We start from the raw sequence: 26,443 nt of genomic DNA, 5'->3' as shown, positions 1-26,443 counted from the left end.
TTACCACCGTTCTCAGCTTTGAAATCAAATTAATCCTGACTTAATCAGCATAATGTACAAGAACAGAACATTTCTTAGGACTCCTAGTACTTTGCTTTGAGTAACAAAGGGTCATAGAAAATGAACCACCCTTAAAGACACAACCTTGGGTAACACTGTCAAATTCTCCAAGACAAAAATTCTTCATAAAAATGTTCTTCCAGTTCGGAAGGGAAAAATCAAATTCCCACTTTCTGGGGTGGAGGCCCAAAACCTTCGAAACTCAAGTGTTCTCCAAGTGCAAATGTCAAAATGGGGGGAGGAAAGGGTTTAAAAATTAGAGAAAACTGTATGCACTTACGGACTTTAAAATCCGAAAAACATTAATAAAAAGACAAAAAAAAAAAACAAACCCAAAGCATTATGCTCTGAAATCACAACCAAAGCCAAAATAAAAGGGACATTTTTCACCTAAACTACCTAGAGGGATTTTTTGTTTAGTTTTTTTTTCTTTTTCTTTTTTTTTTCATTTTCCAGTTAAGTCCTATGTCTTTTGTGAAATTCCAATACTTAAACTGCAAGTCTGCAATCGTCTCTGAAGTCAATGAAATTAAGAAAAATGTCCTAATTCTCTTGAAGGTCATATTTTTCCTCTTAGGATGTGCAGACGCAACCGTTGCTGCAGTCTGTGCAGAACTGCCTTCTATTTCCCACGACCTTGACGTTCCTACAGAGGTGAAAAAAAGATTGAGATAGTTAGTCAAAACTTATCTGAACATGCTTACTTAAGAATTAAAATTTCACAGAATAACTCAATAGACATTTGACTATGTGTGCTAGACAGAACATTACCCACAAATAAAAAACAACTTTTACTTCTTACATTTTCAAAGTAGTAACACTCAAGCATCCAAATTAATATACAATTGTTTTTGTGTTTAAAGTTTCTTATATGACTAAACAGATTTGTTTTATTATAATCCGTTTAGGTGAATATTTGTCAGTCCCCCAAAATTACGGCCTAACGAAATTAACCCAAACAAACATCAATAGCCTGAGGAAGGGAAGCAGCACATATAAATAGAACACTAAAGAAAAAAAACAATAAACTAACAGTACTAGAGTCACCCCATACTAGTCCCAAGGTCTTAGACATAATCATATACCTCAATGTCCTTTTTTGTAATATAAGGTTATGTATCTCACAAAGCTGCCTGAGAATTAATAAGATGATATATAAAAAGCTCTTAGTCCATAGTGAGCAAGAAAATTATCCTCTTCCCCTAAAGAGAACTTAAAATCTATTTAAGAGCTGGATTTTGAAAAGTGACTACAGTATTTTGAGATTTTCCTGAAATAAATCTAAATGGTCGTTTCTTTTTTAGAATTATTCTTTATGATCTTCTCAGAAATTTATCCTAAACAGCTTTCCATTTCACATATTACCTCATGTACTGGAATTTTTAAAAATACAACTCAATCTACATGCCTCAATTTTTTTTTTTTTATGGTTCTCCAAAAACTTTTAATCAGCAGTTTTTTTTTTTTTGAGAGGGCATCTCTCATATTTATTGATCAAATGGTTAACAACAACAGAATTCTGTATAGGGGAGTCAATGCTCAATGCACAATCATTAATTCACCCCAAGCCTAATTCTCGTCAGTCTCCAATCTTCTGAAGCATAACAAACAAGTTCTTACAAGGTGAACAAATTCTTACATAGTGAATAAGTTCTTACATGGTGAACAGTACAAGGGCAGTCATCACAGAAACTTTTGGTTTTGATCACGCATTATGAACTATAAACAATCAGGTCAAATATGAATATTCGTTTGATTTTTATACTTGATTTATATGTGGATCCCACATTTCTCCCTTTATCATTATTATTATTATTTTTTTTTTTTTTAATAAAATGCTGAAGTGGTAGGTAGATGTAAGATAAAGGTAGAAAACTTAGTTTAGTGTTGTAAGAGAGCAAATGTAGATGATCAGGTGTGTGCCTGTAGACTGTGTGTTAATCCAAGCTAGACAAGGGCAATAAAACATCCACGGATGCAGAAGATTTCTCTCAAAACAGGGGGGGGTGAGGTTCTAAGCCTCACCTCTGTTGATCCCCAGTTTCTCACCTGATGACCCCCCTGCGACTGTGCCTGTCTTAGATTGTTCCTCCCTTGAGGAATCTTACCCGTCTCTGGCTAACCAGTCATCTTCCAGGGCCATACAGGGAAATGTAAAGTTGGTAAGTGAGAGAGAAGCCATATTGTTTGAAAAGGTTAGCTTTTTACTTCTTTGCAGATTTATGCCCTGTGGCTTCTATGCCCAGCATTTGTCTTGAGGTATCTTTACCACTTGGAGGAATTATGATACTCGGTAAATTCGATATGATACATGCCTCAATTTTAAAAGCAAAATGATTATAGTAGCACTGAACTCACACTTGATTCACCAATTTACTTGAGTAAGTCATCTGTTCCCATTACCCTATGGTAACTATGTTTCTGAAATTAAATATGATTCCTACCAAAAAAATAGCAATTATGACTTATGGGCTTCCATGTTCCAGACACTGTACATAAAAATGATCTTTAACCATCCTACAAAGGCTGTATTATTCCTGTTTTAAAGAAAACTAAAGCTCAAAACTTACATGACCGAGGTGATCTAACAAAATAAAACCAAGACTCAAACCTAGGGCTATAAAGACTTTTTTTTTTTTTTTTTACACCATGGTGTTGTATTTATGTAAAAGTCAACGAGTTTAAGTGAGACTTTGTCATAAACTGATTATCCTACCGCTAAATTAGTCCATGGATATACAAAACAGTATATTATTGATTCACAAAGAGCAGTTATCTTTTTGTGACATCTCACTTCTCATACCTGGAATTCAAATATAAACTCACTAACATACCAAGATCTGGGATATTATTTTTTTAGTAAGTCATTTTGAAATATGAAATTTAGTAAAATAAATTTAATAAAGTAACTTACTCATACAATTCTATCTCTGGAAATCAAATTCAATTGAAGAATAAGAAAAATTCAGTCCAATATAAGAGAGACCTCAAAACTTTTGATACTCCTGGGCTGTGGTACTAACACGTCCCACACCTTTGTTTCCCCTTCTATATAATGAATATATTGTTTATAAGTAGGAAAACTGCTTATTTTTTAAAATCTCTAGAGCTGACCATAGTCTAACATTAAAAAGCACTCTGATGCTCATATCAATTTGAAACTCGTCTACCTGGTTTTGTCTTTAATTTGGATGGATACCACTTATCTAACCTCTTCTACTACTGATCAAAATTTACCTTTTGCTTCAGTAAATGTGGACTCTTCAGTATGTTTCTTCATTAAATCTCATTCCTATGCTTTTATTATTCTTTAAGCCAAGAATGTCTGGCCTTCTGGCCTTCAAGGTACAGTTCAAAACCTCTTCCTTCTTTGAGACTTCCTTAACCACTGCAGCTTTCAATGCCCTCCTAAATACGCAACCACAATTGAAAATTAAAGTGCATTTGTCTTGTTTCATGAAAAATTAGTCAACTCCATCAATGCTTCTAGAAAACAAAGAACTGGTCTTCAAGTAATCTGACAAGCTATGAGTTTAGCTGTGGGTTAAGAGGCTACAATTGACTTTTTAAATAAAACTGATTCTCTTCACAAGAAAAAAAAATTCTAACTATGTTGAGGTGATGGATGTTAACCACATTTATTGTGGTAATCACTTCTCAACATATACACATATCAATAATTATGTTGTATACCTTAAACTCATGTTTTACGTCAATTCTATCTCAATAAAACTGGGGGAGAAATTCTGCCTATTATCTTATTTTAATGTAATGTAGCTCAGGAATACAAATAAACTTATGTGCCCCAAACTATACCACTAAACTAGAAAACCTAGACTTTGCCAAATCCATGTTTCCCTTAAGAAATACACTATATATATAAGTTCATCAGCATACTTAATGACAGCATTTACAGTATTAATTAAAAACAGCACTGTGTAAACTTGGCACTTATTGCATTACCTCATCTTTTAAACAGTCTGTTTCTCTTTCTAATGTGCTAAGTCCCACAAATAAATGTGTTCAATTTTGCCCTACAACATAAAATAATTCCTGAATCTCAACTACACAATGATACCAAGAAGGCAAGTATCTGTATCCTAATATAAACCTGTATTATTTTAAATTATGCAAATTATATACAAGTAAATGGCATTTGCTGCCTTCATCTCCTGAACAACATCCAGAAAGCATCATCACATTGACACATTTTGGCTAGCTGAATAAATTGCTCTATTTCCAAATAAAGTTTTGATGTATACATAAAAAATAAGCTTATAGATTTACAAAAATAAAGATAACATCTATCTTTCCAGAAATTATAAAGATACTTAAGCATTCACATTATACTACCTTGAAAAGTAAACTAAGTGAATTTGGCACCAATAAAAAAACTGTAAATGATTCATTCGACTTTAAGTACTGACCTGTTTTTTTAAAAAAACATTATTTTCATTTTAGAAAAGTAAAAAATTGGAGGCAGGAGTTAGTAGGATCCTGCTGGAAGGGCCTCCCACTGCCCAAGTCTGTGACAATTTGAGCCTTACATAACCTTAATGATAAGTGAACAACTATCATAGGAATACCTGAACTAGACAAGAATTAGCAATGGATACTAAAACTAAAGGGTGAAAACTTGATGAAGAACAAGACATTTATAGATTCTCAACTACTTTCCCAATTAAGAGGAAAATAGCTTTAGAAAAGGAGAACCTGGTAAATACCTTAAAAAGGTGATCAAAGTTAATTTTCCCAATAATGACATAAACAGACATCATATAACTTTGGCAGGAATACTTCGTAAGTGATTTTGTATCGAGGATACAAAATCACTTACGAAGTATTCCTGCCAGAGAAACATAATCTGAAAGTACATAATGAGGAAATCTAAAGACAAGTTGAGGGACATTTCTACAAAAATAAATAGCATATACTCTTCAGAAATGCTAACTGGTGTGTAACCACTGCAGATTTAAAGACACCAAAAAAACATGAAGAATAAAAGATCCTAGACCAGAACCTGGACCACAAAAAAAAAAATGCTACCAAGGACAAGACAACTGGTAAAATGAGTAAGATCTATAGATTACAGTATTGAGTCAATGCTAAATTTCCTGATTTTGATACTACTTTGTTGTTTGAAGTGCACATTCTTGCACTTGGTTCCTTCATAGCAATATATTTAGGGGAGAAGGGAATTTACGCAAGTGGTTCAGAAAAAAACTGTACACAAATCTCCAAAAAGAAATGACAAAGCAAATCTGGCAAAATATTACATTAATACATCTGGGTGAAGAGTATATATAAGTTCTTTGTACTAGTCTATTCCAAAATAAAAAGTTAACACATGGAGGGGGATTCATTTTCAATTAATCCTTCTGCAAAAACTGGTTGCACTAAAAAGTTAACTTAACAATTCATGAAACCTGGAAATGTGTTTATTTCCTCAGATCTATACTAAAGGTCATCAAATACAAGGATACTTTAGCAAAAAAGAAAGTCTGCCTAAAGGGAAACAAAAGCAAAAATGAACAAGTGGGACTACATCAAACTGAAAAGCTTCTGTACAGCAAAGGACACCACCAATAGAACAAAAAGGCATCCTACAGTATGGGAGAATATATTCATAAATGACAGACCCAGTAAAGGGTTGACATCCAAAATATATAAAGAGCTCACGCACCTCAACAAACAAAAAGCAAATAATCCAATCAAAAAATGGTCAGAGGAGCTGAACAGACACTTCTCCAATGAAATTCAGATGGCCAACAGGCACATAAAAAGATGCTCCGTATCACTAGTCATCAGAGGAATACACATTAAAACCACAATGAGGTATCACCTCACACCAGTAAGGATCGCCACCATCCAAAAGACAAACAACAACAAACGTTGGCGAGGACGTGGAGAAAGGGGAACCCTCCAACCCTGCTGGTGGGAATGTAAATTAGTTCAACCATTGTGGAAAGCAGTATGTTCCTCAAAAAACTAAAAATAGAAATACCATTTGACCCAGGAATTCCACTCCTAGGAATTTACCCTAAGAATGCAGCAGCCCAGTTTGAAAAAGACATATGCACCCCTATGTTTATCGCAGCACTATTTACAATAGCCAAGAAATGGAAGCAACCTAAGTGTCCATCAGTAGATGAATAAAGATGTGGTACATATACACAATGGAATATTATTCAGCCGTAAGAAATAAACAAATCCTACCATTTGCAACAACATGGATGGAGCTAGAGGGTATTATGCTCAGTGAAATATGCCAGGCAGAGAAAGACAAGTATCAAATGATTTCACTTATCTGTGGAGTATAAGAACAAAGAAAAAACTGAAGGAGCGAAACAGCAGAAGACTCACAGAACCCAAGAATGGACTAACAGTTACCAAAGGGAAAGAAAGGGACTGGGGAGGATGGGTGGGAAGGGAGGGATAAGGGGGGGAAGAAAGGGGGCATTATGATTAGCATGTATAATGTATGTGGGGGGGAGGGGCACAGGGAGGGCTGTACAACAGAGAAGACAAGTAGTGATTCTACAGCATCTTACTATACTGATGGACAATGACTGTAATGGAGCATGTGGGGGGAACTTGGTGATGGGGGGAGTCTAGTAACCATAATGTTCCTCATGTAATTGTAGATTAATGATACCAAAAGAAAAAAAGAAGAAAAAAAAAAAAGAAAGTCTGCCTAGCAGCTTTTTACAAGTTTTTTTAGAATAAAGACAACACAGAGGTTTCCAACACAAGGACCATTATTTTTAGCCACTTTTGGACATTAAATACAACATCTTTAGGTTTAAAACAGTTTTCTGCCACTTTTCTATTCCCTATTACTACAGGGAATGATTTCCACTAAATTATGTGACAATTTATGGTCAAAGGGCTTTGATTATAAGTCAGCTGCATTTATTGACATTCATAATCAACCAGCTCTACCCTAGTAATATCTAATGAGGTAAAGGGAAACAGGAGAATAATGAAGGTTTTACAATAAAGGGAAAAGGACAGATAAATGGTGGGGCAACTTGGTTTTCCCCCATGGTGGTGTCATGTGGAGCCTACATATACCACTTTTTAATCTAGTGCTCCTAGAGCCACATGTGATGCAGTTGCTGTTAGATCTGCAGCAGGAACAGGCTAAAGTAGCCAGTCCAGATCAAGCTCTTGCCACAGGTTAGCCGTCCATAGATACAAAGAGGTAAACATAAGATCCTCAAGCATAAACACAAAATTAATTATGAAGTCCCAGGTTAACCAGAAAATAGCCCAAGAAAAGAATGGTGCATTTCTAGAGCTTGATGATACTGTGATGGTAATAAATAGAGTAGAGGAAAACAGCAGAGCCAAGATTTTACTGAATTTACACCCAATCTCAAAATTCCCACTGGACTATTCATCCTAATCCTTAAATCACCCCACAATCTAAAAAAAGAAGGAGACTAAAGAAACAATCTTAAGAAAGATAAATTTAAAGAGATTAAGAAACTATAAACCAGAAGTTTCTAGCCCTCAATGTCTGATCTGTCACTTAAATATCCACAACTATCCACCCTCCCTACTTTACATCTATAAAATACAAAACTTGTCTCTACAGGAAATATCCTAAGAGCCACAAGATGACAATGTTAAAGTCTGCATATTTGAAATCTTCCTATAATACATATAGGTCTCTGCCTGTTTTTCCTCTTTTTAAGCTTAATATCCTTTCTCATTTCTACTACCTCCCTCAACTTTTAAGTGGGTCACAAAAACATTACTGAGATATATTTATGTTTATCTGTTGGGTACAATTTTATTAACTTTAAAATTTGATGTTTAGATCCCCTCTCCCCCAAAATTAAATTACACAGCCCTCAACTATTTTTCCCTATGTCTCCATAGGCCTTGATAGAAAACACAAATTCCTAAAAAGAATGTTTACACAGAAAAAAATGTGATAATCACTCATTGCTTTATATGGTTTATGAAATCAATCTCTGTAGTCTTCAATGTTGTGAGTAAGAGTTAAATGAGTCTAATGGCAGAAAGAGTTATACATAATACTCTGCCTCCCACAAGTGAGTGAACAGTTTTCCAATTTAATGAAAGGCTGTAATATTTCATTAAAAATATCTTCTATATTCTCATCCCCCTTTTGAGTTTTTCTAGATGCAGAAACAGACATATAGTTGGCATGAATTTCTGGGAATGGAAGTAGAAGCACCAAGAGGAAGTTAATGAATTAATAACCTTTCTTATTATCAAATTATTTTCCAAGACTGCGAATCAATTAGTAGCTGAACTCCTATATACTTGTCACCAAAAGGGTCAGATGTAAAAAGTCTGGATAATCCACTATTCTCAGTATCTGAATAATAAATCTGACTAGTAACAGAACAAAGGACAAGATAAACAGGTACATTAAAATTTTTCAGCTTAACTAAGAATAAATTAAAAAACACTAGTTCCAAACCGAGTGAAATGGTTTGTTGACTATTCTCTGAATCACTCCTTGGCTCTCCAGAAGAACTACATTCGAATCAAACCTAATTTCACAATAAAACCAACCCCTCAAAACACTTCAGAATACAATTAAACCAGCACAGTTTTAACAGCCTGTCAAATCCCTACTCCCAACCTAAGTATATTCTGCATTTGAGAGATAAATTAGAAAAAATGAAGCAATCATTAGAATATACTTTCTATTTCTCCACCAGCTCCACCTCCAAAAATTCCCAATCATCCCCAACAGCTCCATTAATACCTCTCTAGTCCAAACTACTGTCATCTCTCACCTGGACTTTGCCACAGCCTCTTAACTGACTTCTCTTTCACTCTTGTGCCCTCTTCAGTCTAAGGGTTGGACCCTAAAATGAAAACCAAGTAGCACTATTAAGCACTATGCCAAAAATTATTGAAGAATTTAATGTTAAACTAAACTGTGTGTATATTTATGTGTATATGGGTGTACATACAGACACACACACATATATATAAGCCTGAGATTATGGATCACAATAATCATTTGTGAAAGACCTCTATGTAAACACTTCATTTATATATTTAATCCTAACAACCTAAGGTATTTTCTCTATTCTTCAAATACTAAGGCTCAGAGAATTTTACTTGGTCAAATCAGTAATAGTGACAGATATGATACCAGGTATTCTAGAGCCCTTAGCCTTTGCATTACTAGACGTATGTTCACAAGACCACAGAATCTAAGATTCATGTTCTATTGATAATATCAACTATTTATTTATAAAGGTCCACCTTATGTAATATACTTAACAGAATCCTTTCCCACATTCCAAAAAACTGATTACCTTTAAAACTCAGCTTTTAACATCTTAGTTTAGGTGACTTCCAGTGGCCACTAAATCTTTTATCTTAAAATTACCTCTCTATAAAAAAAAATTAATGTGTTCACAAAAGGATACAATAAAAGGAATACTAAATATAAAACTTAAAACATTTATGCCTCTTAGAAGTAGTCATATTGCCTCTAAAGAGTATATTATAACAAAGTTACATGTGTAGAATATTAAGCCAAAGACATCACTACCTTTTAATGGACAAAAAGAATTCACTAGAGGCTAATAATACTGATAGCTGATGAAAAATGGGCAAACTATTCAAAAGACCCTTTCAGTCTTAAGGTAGGCCACAGTATCGAAAAGTACAGCCAGGCTTATCAGACACAAGTGAATTCTAATGTTTCTAAAGAAAAATCTTGAGACTAGCAAGTAATTGGGTGGGGAGGGGTGTGTGGATCCTACACAGGTCTACAGTACAAAGGAAGAAACTTTGGAAAACAAATTTACAGGAAAAATAAACATGAGGAATTTGAGTTTGGGGGTACACAAAACACTAAGACATATAAAACCCAGTAGTTCTCAAACTGCTTTTGTTGAAATATTTTTTTAACTGAAGTATAGTTAATATACAATAATAGTTCTCAAACTTTACATACAAAAGAATCATCTATAAAGCTAATAACATGCAGATTCCAAAGGCTCACCTCCAAAGATGCTCATTCAGTAGATGAGGTGGGGAAAGAACCTGCACTGTAAGTATTCCCAGATGGTAACTTGTACAAACTTCTCTTCAATCAATTTCTCCATATCTTGGGAGCTTACTAAGTAAAATTCTAGTTTAATAAGTCTGGGGATAGAGCCCAATTATTTTTGCAAATACTTTTTAGATGACTCAAAGTTTTAAATGGTTCTTACCCTCTTTTTTGGAGTTTCTGAAGCAATCACCCGTATCCACCCTGCTTCCCTTTTCCCATCTCTTCTCAGGATCATGGCTCCAAGTAAACTAACGTTTGTCATAAATGACTGAATTACCCAAGAACTTGTCTAGGTACTAGTTCTGCCACTGAAGTGATCTTGCAGTTTGTGTTCAAAATTAAGAGTGGGGTAGACTAAAACCTTCCCACTCAATTTTATAATCTTTCAGATTACACTATATTCAGAACCATTTTTTTCCTCTTATTCCTGCTATCAATGGCAGCAACTTTCACAACATTAGGTAAAGTGATGAGAGAAGATTAAAACCGAGTTTAAATAAAAGTTTATATTTCAATTAATTATGTTCTCCTCCTATACCCACAGAGTGGTAACTGGCTATAAGGCATCAGAAGATAAACATTATTTTTAGCTCTTTTAAATAATAAATATGATAATGCAGCAAGATGTAAACAAAAAAAGCCTTGGGGCAAAACAAATTCCAGCTCTTCTACAACTTAGCTAGCAATCTTTAAAAAGTTATTGCTTTTTAAACTGAAGGAACAAAATGGCAGCAGACTCAGACTCCAAGAATGACTAGTGGTTACCAAAGGGGAGGGGTGTGGGAGGGTGGGTGGGGAGGGAGGGAGAAGGGGATTGAGGGGTATTATGTTTAGTACACATGGTGTGAGGGATCACGGGAAAACAGTGTAGCACAGAAAAGGCAAACAGTGAATCTGTGGCATCCTGCTGCACTGATGGACAGTGACTGCAATGGGGTATGGGTGGGGACTTGATAATATGGGTAAATGTATTAACTACATTGTTTTTTCATGTGAAACCTTCATAAGAGTGTATATCAATAATACCTTAATAAAAAATTTTAAAAAAAGTTATTGCTCTTTGAGTTTCAGTTCTGTAACTATAAAATGAACATAATCTTAACTATTCTACCGGATTACTACACAAGGGATCAGTGATAAAATATGAAAAGTGCCTAAAACATAAATGTCCAAAAAGATGGCTAAATACAGGTAAGCACCTCAAGTAGTTAGGGAAAAAAATCAGGATAAAATACTATACAGAATGATTATAACTGCATAAACCACTTGTGTAGGTAAAGATGAGACGGAAAAATGCCAAAAATAAGTTATTTTTTTTCTCACCAAGAGGATTTGTGGGTTATTTTTCTTTCATTTTTCTACACTTTTTATAATTTGGTAGAGCCTAACTATATTTTATATTTAAAAAAATGCAAAGGCAGAATTCACAATTAACAAAACATTTGCACACGTAATTTTTTTAAACATGCAAATACATTGAAAGTTCTATATGCTATCCACAACCTGATTACCAAAGACGTGATCGTGTTAACTCTAAAGCTTATGTAAGTCTATCTCCTCTAAATGGCTTCATGGATTGCACAAGCGGTGTAAGACCAGGTTTTTAACTTGGACATACGTAGAGTACTAAATATCTTCTAAGAACCACCAGTAACTACCACAGCAGTAAATGCAAATGAGTTGGAGAGAATAACTGCCTGCCTCTTCCCTAACCCCTCAATATCCAACAACTCAAACTTGGGGATTTATTTAGCCATTTTCTTTCTTCACCTTTCCACTATCATTTCCTATCCATCCTTCCAGACCCAATTCAAATCCAGTCTTCCAGAAAAATGTTTGACTCTAGTCCTAATTGGTCTTGCTATACTTTTCCTCTGCACTGTAAAATAGCACTTTAATATACTGTCCTATACTGTTTATGATACCTCATAATTACTTGACATCTTCTCCCCTTAACTAAAGTTAAGTCAGTTCAGTTAGGGATTTTTTATTCAGTAAGGGATGAAAAGCACTAGGGACCTATTTATTCAGCTAGTTGTTACAACAAGAAGAATTTGGTCTGGAGGAGGTGGCAGCAGCATGCACATTTGAACTAAATCTTCTGCTTCTGTGGAGGAGAAAGGCAGAAAGGATGACCTGAGCCACAAAACTCAGCCTGCCTTTCTCGATCATTTTGCAGACTTGCAGGATTCAATGGTGAAGAACAGCTCACTTCTGTTTACCCTAATTCGGGGAACACGCAACCCCTGAACAGCTGCAGTTAACAGTTCTTTGTTGTACTGTCCCTTAAACTAAGGCAGTCAAAGCCAATGCTGTAGATTCCCATTTCCTGTGACTTATATGTCTTCTAGCCCTGCCCGCCCCCAATAAACAAACCAACACACCTAAATGAAAAGCTGAAGATGCAGAAGCTTTACATTTCAATTTCAAAACAGACCACCCCACCCCAACCTCTATGCACCATTCATCCATTTTAAAAACTTCGTGTCATCCAATGAACCGTCCAAATTATGCTTCATAAGGAGAGATGCTTCAGAGACCTGGGGAAGAAACTGAGCATGTAAATTTAGCAATTTGTGGGGGTTCTCAGTAAGGTTGTTGAGGGAGGGGACAATTCCAGTGCTTAAAAGTTTGAAAACTGTTACAGGACTTATCTTTACTTCTGGCAGGTAAGCAGAATGGCTCACACCTGAGTAATTCTTGGTTTAAACTATCAGAGTAAATAATGAATGATTCTAGAATCACTAACTATCCATTATCCCAAAATGTTTAAGTGTGGAAAAATGGCAGTGCCCTCTGGATCAATCTTTAGCCAAATCAAAAACTGAACACTGCCGTTTTTAGTACCCACTTGTATTTCAGACATTTTTTTACAATCTAAATTTACCAAAAACAATTCATACTAACTAAATAAAAGCTGGTCTTACTTCACTAAACCTCTTTGAGGTTTGGAGCAAACCGCTTGGAAGACGTTGCAGGTGGACAGGGGTAGAAACAATACAGAAACAAGGAATGCAGTCTGTTGAATGATGTGTGGGAAACCAAAATCTTCAAACCTCTTAACAAAGCACTCTCATGCTACTTTAATTCAACAAACAGCCATTGGCATTTGCAGTATTCATCTGCTACCTCTCTGCAGTCTCTGAAATAAGTTGATTATACCCCACTGCTTGAAACTCTATTCAAGATAAAGTCCTTTCCTTTGTTCTCTTTCTAAAGCTCAGATTACTCCCTCTTTAACCCATCCTTTAAGTTTTGTTATTTCTGAATGTTCTTTCTTTGGCTCACTTCTCTCACTGCATGTTGGCTCTATAACCCCACTGCAAAAGTGAGAACACCAGCTCTGCTTTCTTAGCTTGTGTAACTTTGCAGTTTACTTTTTTCTGTGCTTCAGTGTCTTCACCTGTAAAAGTGAGATAACTACATCTACTTTAGAGGTACGGAATTAAATGAGAACTTATGTACAAATATGTTAAGTATTCAGGACAGCTATATGCTGGACACTGTACAAAGTGCTCAATAATTTCAGCCATTGTGTTTATTACTGATATTCTTGAACAACCTTAAACTCTTCCATGCTCTTACCTATACACTAAGGATTGAAATTCCAAATTTCTATCAGTGGACCTCTCTTCTGAACTCCAGATCCCACTGTCCCATGGGAACCCCAAACATCATTTCCAAAAGACTATACATTTCCAAACCCTAGCCTGTTGCTTATCTCATATTCTCTAATCTTTTCTGAATAACTAGTCAGCAAATATGTCCACCACATTCTTCAAATCCAACTTCCCTATCCTCAGTCTTGGTTCCAGTTCTCATTGTCTTTTTCTCTCAAACTATTGTGAAAGGAAGCCTCTTGTTAGATCTCTGAGCCACCTACACCTATCTCTCTTCACTTAACAGATGAGTTTAGGTAAGTTGCTAACCTGCATTTCCATTTCCCTACCTATAAATATGGGATATTACCTCCCAGAGTTGGTGTGGGGATTAAAGTAAGGCTATGGAAGATCCTAACAAGATCAGTACCAAGTATTTCATTCTTTCCATTCTCCAAGCTGTCACTCCACATTAACTACCATCCCTTACAATCCAACTGAAACAAAAGTATAGAATAAACATCCAAAGCCCTTCATATACTAGGCCCAACCAGCCTCTCCAGCTGTACTACTTACCATTCTTTTCCACATTAAACTTTTCATTCTGAAAACATACCCTAAACCATTCATAAGATGTTTATAAACATGCTGTCTCCTCTTTCTAGAATGTGCTTCATACTACTTTTCTATCTGGCAAACTCCATATATCACACAGTGGTCCATGGGCTTTGAGGCTAGATACCTCCCGGGTGTAGTTCCAACATATTTTCATTTATCATTTATTTATTAAGTCAAAAGTGAAACAACAAAGACAGAGGTGAGAACTTCGGTTTATGAATGATTTGAGCAACTTCTTTGCTAAGCTGGATATTAATTTCCAGATTCTGTAAGATTATTTCCTCAGATTTTTGTGTTAATTCAAAATATGTCAGAGGTAGAGACATGACACACTTAGATTTAATCTGCATTAATATATTCTCAACCACTTTAAGCACTTTAGACAATCAACAAAAATCAAGTCCTGATTTGTATACTGCATTTGACAATTTTCATAGTGTAAATAAAAGGTGATTTCAAGCTACAAATGTGATACCACTGAATGTCAGGTTGAGAAGAGATATGCAATGGCACATTATATTATATATTGATAAAATAGATGTAAATCACCTTTAGTAATGAACCTGAATGTATTTCTTTAATGGTAATAGCAATGCCAAGTTTATGCAATTTAATTATAGTTTATAATACTATAAACTGTAGTTTATAATGTAAATAGGCATGTAAACAGAAACACCTTTTAATACAATGTATTTTAAGTTTATGTAATTTGTTTAATAATGACTGTAATTAACAAACAGCTTGCTAAAATTCTTGAAAGCTAAAATGTTGGCTCACAATTAGCCAGCTCAAGCACGTCACTGGACTTAACACTGAAATTCCAACTCCACCACTTATAAGCTATGAGACATACAAAAAACCTCTGAGCCTGCTTCCTTATCCAAAATATAAGAATGATACATTAATGAGATAGCTAAATACTTATGTGCACTATGTGCCAAGCACTGTTATCATTTGAGTGATTACTCATTCTATTTGACATGGTACAAATAAATGCTATTTCTACCATGAAGCCTCCCTAATTTCCCCCAATTTATTACTCTTCTCCAGAAAAACAAAACATTTCTTCATTCCTCTATTACAGCTCTTATTCCATATACTATCCATTTTGTTGTCCTGACAGTCTGCTCCTATGGTTAGAGATGGAGCTTTATCTGTTCTATCCTAGCAATTAACACAAACATTTGCTGAAAGATGGACACAAAGTGCAGGGTTCAAAGAGATCCAAATTCAGTGTCATCTATTCTCTTTTAGTCTTTAAGGAGACTCTACAGAAAGGCATTTTATCTAGCTAAAAAGCAAGGAAGGTGATGAGTAATACAAACAAATTCCTCAACTCTTTTGACAGACAGATTTATATGCAAGATTGAAGTAGGCAGAAACGGCCTTAGAATTTTACAAAAAGTTTGTTTGCCATCCTGATAAAAACATACCCACTTACTAGAATTGAAGAGGCAATTTAAAACAGTGGAGTAGGGAAATGCTAAATGGAAAAGAACAATACCCCATGGCTTAGATTTAATAAGAAAATACATTTGACTAATGTTTTCTTCCTTTCTGACTTCTACTAAACTTGGGTGGGTTTAATTTTTTTCTAAAATTAACAATAGAGCCAAGGTGATTACTCCAAATATTTCTCAACAAGGAACTAAAACACCCAAATTTAAGGGTTAGGAGGAAAAAGATGGCTATAAGGGGTGGAAAAAAAAAAAAACCTTCCTATAAAGAAAAACTTGCGCCAACACTATAAGAAAACTGGATTTTTTTTAAAAAAGGAAACATTTCTCTTAATCACTTCTATATTCCTTTAATAAGAAGTCTTTTTAGTACATCACAGGTAAGTTTTTCGTTAATACTTACACAGTAAATACATTAAAAAACAACTACCTATATACCTAATCTGTACTAAGATTCACTGGGAGGCCACCAATCCTCTCTGTCATTCATATCTTTTTATCCCTCAAGTCCTTATTTTCTATATGTTTAAGTATCTAGTCCAGAAATGACAGAAAAGAAACAATAACCTTCCTAAAAAAAGAATGGTTGAGTAGCACCAATTGCTCCCTAAGAACTTCAAATGTTATCTTGGGCCAGCTTAACCCTCTCTTATCCTTGGTATCTCTAGTCTAGACTATGCCATGTATGAATCTTCTCTATAACATATCTAGTAAAAGTTCTTTTAGTCTGTTTATTGAAACCCTCCTGGTATTTCTATAAAATTCTTTCTTTTATTTACAAAAATCTTCATCCCTAACCAAAAAGCCAAATTCCCTTCAACCTCTATGCATTGGTTCTAGTGTCCTTCTGGCCATGGAAAATAAATCTGACTTTAAAAGCATCTGTGAACAACTATCACATCCCTTTCTAAAGCATTTTCTAAGCTAAATACTCTGCTAAACATTAAGGCATGTTATGAGAAATAAGATAACATGTATGAAACAGGGTGGGAAGAAGTCATCTGTACATATTCAGTAATGTTATCTATTATTACCACATACTAGTTCACCGTTAATTCAAGCTTCCTACTGCCTTCCATGCAAAAGTTGTGTCACAGAGCTCCTCCATCCTAACTCAAATTAGACCTCTTCTTTAAAACTCTAGTACCTTTTTTTTTTTAAGGCCAACTTTGTACTTGTCTCAGTAGATTCCTTCTCTATCAAACTAGTTACATAAACATCTCATTCAATTGTCTTTTCCTCATTTATCTCCAATCTTCCCATTTTGGAAATCTATTCCACTAATACCAGTTAAGACTTGTTCTTGAACTGTACGGAATTTCTGTTTAAAATTATTATCTATACAGTGGCACCAATTTGGGCTGTTCCTTCCAGAACACCTCTGGCTATCCTGTACACATCTTTTGTGGCTCAGCTCAGAGGGAACTTCTTCCAGGACTCCTCTATGATCAATCCACCTACACCCCAGGCTGGGTTAGGCAATCTTCAAGCTTCCAAATTGGCACCCTGTGCATATCCTGAGAAAACGCTTTCTGTTTTGTACTGTACCTGTCACTAACGTAAGTCACTCTCACAATCCACTCCTGGTTTCTCTGTAGTGTCTTGCACACAGTATAATTTTTCAAAGATAAATTTTTGAACAGCAAAATTCTTAGAATTAATTCTTAATTCTTGAACAGCAAAAATTTTAAATGTCCAAACACACTCCATGTCACCATTTTAAGACCTTCTGCTCGAAAGTAAGAATAATTCTAGAAGTATTTAAGGAGAATCCTACTATTCTCACTTAATAGTAGCAAAAAATTTAAAAATATATACCTTAAGCTGTTGTCACTATAATCACATCTCCTATACATCAATCTGTCTTACCACCCTATTAGCTTTCCAGTTATTCAGAAAAATCATTTACCAAGTGCCTGATTGAGCCAAACATTGGGTTAGGTTTTAAGAAAATTGGTTCTTAATCCCTTCTAGTAGGCTGTTCTTATTTTTACCTATAGTTTGAAACCTTTGATCCAGCAGTAACACTAAAGGACAGATGTGAGTCAGTATTTATATCAAAGGATAGTGTTATTTTAGCTGGCAAAAATTACAAAACTGATATATTCAACAATTAAGGATTGGCAAATTATAATAAAACTATTTTAGAATACTATGGAGCCACCATAAGTGATGTCACAGAAGAATATTTAACAATTAGGGAAAGGTTCTAAATAATGCAGAAAAGTTACAAAACAGTATCTGAAGCACAGAACAAAGTAAACCATGTATCAAAGAGGTCACTTAAATTTTCCAGAAGTTTCAAGCCAGAAAAGATTCAAAGCTTGAAGTTCTATGATACTGAATTAGATCATGTGACAGAACAAGTCCATAATAATACTTAGGCAAAAATGGCTATAGTTGATTCACTGTGTTCTGCCAAGATACATGCCCAATCATGGAACTTTAGAACAGCTGTGACATCATTTTCAGGATGCAGTTTAAGTACTTCCCTACTTATTGAGTTACCATGCCCATTTGGCATGAAGATTTTTCGCAAACTTGTAAATAATACAAAGGTGCACACACAAACATCCCACCTAAGGGAGTCTACTGCAATGACCTATCTGTCCCAATCTCATGAAATTTGTTTTGTCTTGGAAAGCTAATAAAGACTGGCTTTACAGTCAGTTACGTAAGGATGTTAAGGATAATAGTGGGCAATTGAGGAGTAAGTCAATACTAAACTCTGAAATGGTAACTGGGTTTAGAATCAATCACACAGACCTTCCTGAAACCCCAGCAGGCTCTTCTTACAGAAGGTAAACTAAAAAGTAACCTAACACAGGTATAATCAAAGCTTTTATTTCTATTTTTGGTAGTTTGTTCACCAGCCAGAGAACAATTAGGAAACTCATTCATCAAAAGTATTTATGGAAACATTTTAAGAACTATTCACTAGTTAGCTTAATAAACACCCTAAATCTTGATTATTATTACACTATGAAAGCAGCAAAAGGCTGGTCAATTCCAACATAATGTATCTTACACCTACTTATGAAGATCAATTGTCATTCACTGTTAATACAAACACAGATTTGATTTAAAGTTTATATAATAGTCCTCAAATTTACTACTACATTTTTAAACCCTAGCTTCCCTACTGGTTCTAACACATACAAATTTATTTTACCTACACTTTACATTCTTAAAAATATTCCTGTCTTTGTTTTCCTGCCTTTAATCACAAGATGCAGGACAGAACTTTGCAGATGAAAGAAAGCAGATTCATAATACAGGATAGATACTATGCATGTTTTCAATGGCTTAACTCAGCACTAGGATGCCCCTCAAATCTAATAATCTGCTATGCGACTAAATGCTGCTAAAAGGTCACGGCCTCCTTCCTTATTCGTCCAGAAACAGGAGCCTGTGAATACATCTTGAGAGCCTTTCAGATGTCTAGCAAAAATAATCAATAAACTATCTTTTTCTACAAGATTATGACATATTTTAAGTTACTGTTAAACTTTGGGGAAAGAAGAGGGGAGTTTAAAGGACTAAAAAGTAGAGTTTTTGTTGACAGCGAATTTTTCAGTAACCTGGCTCTATATCCCCAATACTTTTAGCATCACTGTCATGTCTATTTCCATTGCTTATTTATCTGTAAACACTAAAAGATGGTAACCATCTTGCTTTAGTTGGACAACTATACACCTCTGACTCCATGTTATGAAGTGGAGAATCTACGAAAGAGCCTTCCTTCCACTGCTCAAAGGAGTTAAGTTTTGTATAGAGGCATAAGAAGTGCCTCAGATACTAAATTAAATATCTAAGATCCTTATGAATTCATGACAGATTTAAGAACATATTTTCATAAACTTATTAAGGTTTTGTTTTTAATTTTACATTTGAAGCTACGGATTCTCAGTCAGTATAAACAGATCTTTCTCTGCCCACAATCTTTACACCTACTTCCTATATTTAAATGTATGTAAGTCCTAGGTAATACATGCTGTGCCTCAACCAGTTATTTTGTCATTCCCTTATGGTCCTAAATATATTCACTCCACACACACAGACCAAGCATTACCAACTCTTTCAAATGAATTCAACTCTTTAGTTGGGGCCTATTCTCATCACTCACTCTGCCCGAGACTCCTGCTTGTTACAGAGGAACCAAGAGAAAGTGACTCTTCAGGAATTCAATAAAATGTTAAGAGGAAAAGGTCAGCCTTTTCTATTATGTTTTCTAAGTTTTATAAACATCACCGCTTCTAACTAGTGACTCTACAGCATCTTGCTATGTTGATGGACAGTGACTGCAATAGGGTAGGGGTGGGGGGACTTGATAATATGGGTGAATGTAGTAACCACAATGTTGCTCATGTGAAACCTTGATGAGATTGTTTATCAATTATACCTTAAAAAAAAATTACCTCTTCTAATGGAAGAAAGGTTTTGGAAAATGTAATTAAGCAAAACACTACAAAAGACAGGAGCAAGGAAAACATACTCCTAATAATGCCAGTTGTCAGACAGGCAGAAAAGTGATGTCAGGCCTTGGCAACACACCAACTCAAAAATAACCACTGTACCCCAGCTAGGCCAAAAGTTAATTCCAACAGAACTTTTACCTTTTTCTCTGCAACAGCCTCAATCTTTTCCTACTTTAATATCCATGGCTCTACCACTTAAACTATTTATTCCCTTTGTAATTTTTTTTGGACTCATTCTCCACCTCTTTCTGCATACATAAATCAGATTCTCTACATTGTTTCTGATTAAGCCCACATTTCTGTCCTCCATTACTGTTCCCACATTCCTTCACACTAAGGTTCAAGTCGTAACACCAACTATACTTCCTTAAAGGATTCAGTGTAACACCTCTCCTGTTCTAGTTCCTTCCCCTTCCGTAAGTCTTAAGAATGGCAAGCTGGTTACCTTTTTAACACTTTCTTCTTCCTCTTGGCGTTTCTCATAGTGTGAGAAGTCATCAAAAATGGAAGTGGTGTGCTTGTAGCTGGCTATGATTTTCAACACCTGCTTAGCCTTTTCCAGAGGCACTTCCTGAGTGTCCCTGGAGTTGGTCACCGGTTTATTCTCGTTGTTCTCTAGGCGAATGTGTCGCAGTTGGCTATTGGGAACGTCCTTCACAAAAATCCACCTGACATCAAAACGACCCTTCCATTTGTCCTGGGACCACACACCTGCACATGTGTTGTAGTCCACAGCAGATTTCATTTCTGCAACGCCACAAAAGTGTCCACTGCCGTTGACACTGAAAAGTAAGTAAACGGGGCCTTTCCCGTTCATGGAGCGATAAGCAGCATCCAGTCTCTTGTTACCATGCTCTGTGCTGCACCAAATATTGTACTTAATAGAACGGTGGATATCGTCCTCAGAGTAGCTCTTAATGATGAAAACCCGGCCATGTTTCAGATTCCAGTCAAAATCCTTGGGGTTATAGTTATTAATGGACCGCAGCTTCTCCAACACTGGGTGAGGTTCTGAAGGAGCAGATCCAGATCCAGCCTGAGATTGTCCTACTCCATTACCATCCACCCCATTATGACCAAACCCACTGCCACGGTTCCGAGGTGCTACCCAGCGGGTTGGCTGAGTTGCCTGTTGCTGGACTGAGAGCTGCGCAGGCTGTGGTGGAGGTGGGGGCAATGGCTGTGTCTGTTGCCCTACTGATGCCTGAGCCACTGGTGGGCTACTGTTAGCCTGCTGACCTACAGGCTGGGGAGACCCCTGGTTTGGTTGTTGACCTATATTCTGAACCAAAGCCTGTGAGGGGGCTTTTGCCACAGGACCCTTGTTATCCCAAGTTCCAATATCCATGTTATGCTTTATTGGGGGTGGTGGAAGACTTGATCCTGCAATGCCATTCTTGGTCTTCAACTTAGGTTGCTGTTTTGCAGGCTTGCTAGCAATATCAGCCCAAGATGCTGGTTTTGGAGGAGCAATGGTAGCTGGAGGCAAACTACTGGAAGCCACAATGTTACTAGTAATGGACCCACTACCAACAGCAGAACCCACAACTTTTGGAACATTGCTTGCAACTTCTGTGCTACCCAACTTCAGTGCTGCCATCCCTTGGTCTATAGTGTTCATGCCAGGAGCCTTATTGAGGGTCTCACTGGCAAAAGCTGACTGTCCATCAATCATGGCTCCACCTAAGGAGCTAGGTGCATAAGCATAATTGCTACTATATCCAGAGCTCTGAGTAGACTGTCCCTGAGAACTGTTATTTCCCCAAGCTGAGAAATCAATCCCACTGGGAAAGAAATTAAAACCATGCTGACCAAGAAATGGAGTGCTACCTAGGGCTCCTGGTTGTCCAAACATTGCATCTGGTAGGAAGTGAGGCTCTCCGTTGCTCAGCTGTCCATAAGAAGCTAGGTAGGGCATGGCTGTGTCACCCCCAGTAGACCAAGCAGCTTCACCCAAAGAATAGGAGAAGCCAATGGAGGGACTGTAGTAACTGGGTAAGTAGGAATCTGACATGGCAGTATAGGCATTATTCTGTGAAAGAAAAAAAAAGGCAAATCAAAACAACAGAAAAATAACCAAATAGAGAAATAAACAAAAACAACAATCAGGAGCTTTCCTCTGCCTATCATTCATACAATTCAAATAATTCAGCCATTACCACAAAGAAAGTGAGTGACCACTTGAAATGGTTTCTTCCCATAAATTCACTGGTAGGAGATTTTGGCATAGTAATCAAAATGTTTAAGCATTTGGACTGACAGTTAATATGGGCATCAAACTTTAGCACTATAATTCAGAAAAGGGAAAACCTAGCACCTCACCAATAGTTTAAGTCTTATTCTACATAAGTAATGAGATGATGCTTTTACTAAAAACAGTATCTCTGAATTTAGGGAGTGGGAATTTTGGCAGAATGGAGAAGTATTGAAAAGAGTGTCCTACTTAAACTATAATAGGTAAACAACAAAACAAAAGAACCGGAAATTTCAAGTTCTATCCCAAAAATGTGTGTAGTCATTCATCAACCATAAAGTTTCTACATCTAGTTTATAGTGTTAGCCTCATGGCAAACCATCTGGCAGCATCAACAGATGCTACCATTTAATTATAACCTGGAAAGGAAAGTGGCTTCCTGAAATTTTAAAACTAGTCCACATCTTTCAATAAGGAATCATCCTCAAGAACCAGAAATATACACTTATATGCAAATAGTCTTAACATCAGAAGCCAGGTTACATTGCAAAAACCTCAGTCATTCTTGATCTTAGTTTGTGAATAGTATTTTTTATAATTCCTATAGCTCACAAAATAGTTCCACAAATGAGAAGCTGGAGGTATGAAATTGGTCTCTACAGATGTAGATATAGCTAAACAACTCTAAATAGAGAGTACTTTACCATCTACTTTCAAAATAGCTCTGGTATATAAGAATCCATTAACTAGTGAATGGAAGTTTTGTTCCTAAGAGAGCTGTATGATAAGAACTACACTAGGCCTTAAGTTTGTATTACCAAAGCCGGTATTCCTCTCTAGGAACTAAAACATCTCTCTTGAAAAATGTTTCAACTATTGTGGCTTGGTAAAATGGTGCTTTTCTCCGCCAATTTAACATTTTCCTGGGCGGGGAGGAAAAAAGCTAAAATCTTTTCAATGTATCTTCAAGCTTAAGAGAAGTCTGTATTTCCTGAAGACAGTGTTAAAATATTAACAGACCCAAACCCATCATGTATAAGAAATTCAGTCTATAATCAATGAATTAAGATTGAACAGTTATTCCAACATAAAGCAATGAAAAATTTGGTTAGGAAGTAGGTGAATTACTCTTGACAAGAAACTATAAAGGACAAAAATTCTCAGGTTATCTGTCTTTTCAATGGAAATTTTAATTTTTCCCCCAATTTTTTTAAAGATTAAGTTCTAGCTTGAAAAATAAGAAACAAATGGACGTACCACATCATGCCATTATATAGCTGAATACCTAAACTTTAACAAGTTCCCACATGCCCCTAAGCTCAAAAATCTCAATTACACAATGTTTCACAAGAAAGACCTAGGATTGTTTCTAAATGCTCTCACTCTCCCTGTAATAATTATGTAAACAAACTACTTCAGTAGCAGGAACCTATTAATAGTTCATTCCTCTACTTCCTTCCCTACTTTTCCTGATTAACTGGTTGTCTTCAGGGAAAACTTTTTCCCAATCACCTGCTTAAGTGGTTTTTTATACTTTCAATGAAGACTATTTTAATAAGGGGTCTAAAAGTTTTAGATCCAAAAAAAAATCTAAAAATATTAGGCCCAAACGTGGGCATGCACTAACGTCATGTTCAGAATTTTACAAAGGTCCCATAAGCTTCTTCATCTTTTAGGATGTTCTGGAAAAGTTATTATCAATTTTCCTTTCCTTACTGGTCTGGGGAGTTATAATTATTAACCACAACTTCGTGATTGTCTTTGGAACTCAAGATATTAATACAAAAAAAACGGCTAAATCAAGTTCCTACATGCACAGGTCATTTTAATATATGAATCTACATGCAAGTAACCTTCACATTAGCAGATTCAGTACACTGCAAAAGCCTCATTCTTCACATTATGATAAAGTTATTTTATCTTCCTTTTAACTCCATTTTGTAAACCCTATAACTCCCTTAAGTGAGAAGCCAGAGGTACACAAAGTTGGTCTCTATAAGATGTAGACACAGCTCAATTCAAAAAACAAGATCTGATTTTGTTGTAACTCCAAAATAGACCTAATAATCTAAGAACTCACTACCTAGTGACCAGAGGAAAGTTGGATACTCATTTTACAGCACTGAATAAAATTCAGGTGATTTTACATTAGTTTTTCCCATTACATATGAATCCAATCTCCCTAAGAGGGAAATTTCAGAATATTTAACGCTATACGTATTCTGAAGTTTTGCACTGTTACATTCTTGGTAAGGAAGAATTACTCAAACAGATGTTACTGTTAGTACACTATAAAATGTGATCAATACCAATCTTAGAACACAGTATGTTTGCTGACAGTAGAGATGGGAATCTTAACAGCCTGTAACATTTGTAATAACTTTTTTATAACACTTTGGCTGGTATTAAGAAAGTCATCCCCTGAAAAAGACATTTACTGATAAGGCAGAGAAAGAATGGTATACTACACCCTTTCATCAGGCATGTAAATGGTTAACTACTCACGGGCCTCGCCTGCGGACTCAAGTACGGCTCAAAATCATCATCATTTAATCCATCCTTTTGATGTACAGATCCATTTTGTACTAAAGGAAAAAAATTCAAATTAGTAGTCTTCACAATAGTACAATCTACCTACCAAGTCAATCAGATTTTTCCTAATCAGAAGAAAACCTTACTAAACAGAGCAATAAGCTTGAATTTCAAAAGGATAAAAAATGAGTGATGAGAATATTCGTCAGTGAAAACGTCCCCCTCCACCCAGAGCAAGTTGATCTAAAAAGGTCATTTTATTGGCTCCTCTAGATTTCAATTCCCTCCCGCGTCCCCTCCCCCACCACATGTAAGTACTTCCAGAGTGTGATCCACGAGGATGAAAAACAAAGGCCTTCTTCTAAGAGCTGCAGGAAACTAAGGACCTGGGACCTTTCAAAACCGAATCCACCCCCACCCTTAATGAATTACGCCTTGTTCACTAAAAAGCTGTTCACCAGCTGCAAGAACACACCGAAAGGGTCAAAGAATTAAGTGTGGGGCACCTGCGAACTAAGAGGCTTCCGAAAGGTCCTCTCCCTGGGGCGCTTCGAGACCCCGCCCCCACTACTCGGCGCCCCCGGCCCGGGGCCACCCGCGGAGCTGGGCTCACCTTTGTTTCCTTGACCTTTTGGTCTCTGCAGGCGAAGAAACGTCGCCGAGCAGCAAGTTGTCCGAGGAAAAAATGAAAAAGGAAAGACAAATTAAAGCTGGGCCCGAAAAGGGAATAAAGGAGCAGGCCTGAAGGGAGGCGTCAGGAATGATGATGAGGAGGAGGCTGAAAATGAGAGGCAAGGAAAAGCCCTAGGCCGGCGGGGCCCGCGAAAAAAAGCGGGGACGCGCCAGAAACAGCGCGAGAGGACCAGAGTTTGGAGGAAGGGGAAGGAAACAAGGAAGAAAAACGAGGTCCGCTGAGAGGAGGGAACGCGGCGCGGGGTTGCGAGGCCGGGGGAGAAGCGGCGAGAGCGGGCTGAGGGCGAGGCGCTGGGCGCGGCCGGCCTGAGAGGCCCGAAATCCGGCCCGCGAGAGGCACCGCCTCGGCTCGGCCCGACCGGGGGCGGCGGGCCCGGGCCTAGTCGGGCTCCCTTTCGCCTCACACAATGGCCGAGGCATGCGGGCTGGGCCTGTACCTGCTCCAAGAGGCTGCTGGCCGACATGACTCTCGGATCCACACGGGTGACGACGGCGGCGAATCCTCCTCAGGGCGGCGGCAGCGGCGGATGTGCCCCGGCGGCGGGAGCAGGCGGCGCGGCGGCGGCTTTTGTCCCTGACACTCGGGGGCTTCGGCGGACGCAAGCGGAGACACAGCGCGCGGCTCGGGCTCCGGCTCCGACTCGGCGACGCTCTAGCCCGGGAGCTGAACGCCCGTCTCTATGCCTTTACGCGCGCGCCCGCCCCTCGCAGCCGAAATAAGGGCGCCGAGAGGCGGAGGCGGACGGCGCGCGCGG

At 37.0% G+C, this 26,443-nt stretch overlaps 1 protein-coding gene and 1 long non-coding RNA gene across 4 annotated transcripts in view; one reads left to right on the top strand and one right to left on the bottom strand.

Moving 5' to 3' along the window:
• The window catches only part of LOC118927140 (uncharacterized), a 31,909-nt gene extending 10,882 nt beyond the window's left edge, over positions 1-21,027 (top strand). For all 3 annotated transcript variants that reach the window (XR_008996941.1, XR_005030722.2, XR_008996942.1), the window contains one exon: positions 20,889-21,027. This is a non-coding gene — a long non-coding RNA (uncharacterized LOC118927140). The remainder of the gene's footprint in view (positions 1-20,888) is intronic.
• On the bottom strand, positions 569-26,443 carry YTHDF2 (YTH N6-methyladenosine RNA binding protein F2). The gene is made up of 6 exons (XM_036915000.2): positions 26,126-26,443; positions 25,609-25,633; positions 24,969-25,048; positions 20,715-22,301; positions 8,841-8,912; positions 569-706 (listed from the first exon to the last, which is right to left on the bottom strand). The coding sequence occupies exons 1-5, from the start codon at positions 26,150-26,152 to the stop codon at positions 8,877-8,879; spliced, it is 1,755 nt and encodes a 584-aa protein (XP_036770895.1). The 5' UTR covers positions 26,153-26,443; the 3' UTR covers positions 569-706; positions 8,841-8,876.

The sequence above is a fragment of the Manis pentadactyla genome, chromosome 4 (genome assembly GCF_030020395.1).
Source record: "Manis pentadactyla isolate mManPen7 chromosome 4, mManPen7.hap1, whole genome shotgun sequence".
Taxonomy (NCBI): Eukaryota; Metazoa; Chordata; class Mammalia; order Pholidota; family Manidae; genus Manis; species Manis pentadactyla.
This window is presented reverse-complemented; position numbering and strand designations above follow the sequence as displayed.

Coding starts and splice junctions, on each gene's coding strand:
- YTHDF2 (XM_036915000.2), bottom strand. CDS start 26,152: ATGTCGGCCAGCAGCCTCTTGGAGCAG. Junction 25,634..26,125: donor CCAGCAGCCTCTTGGAGCAG/GTACAGGCCCAG, acceptor CTTCGCCTGCAG/AGACCAAAAGGTCAAGGAAA. Junction 22,302..24,968: donor TGAGTCCGCAGGCGAGGCCC/GTGAGTAGTTAA, acceptor TTTCTTTCACAG/AATAATGCCTATACTGCCAT.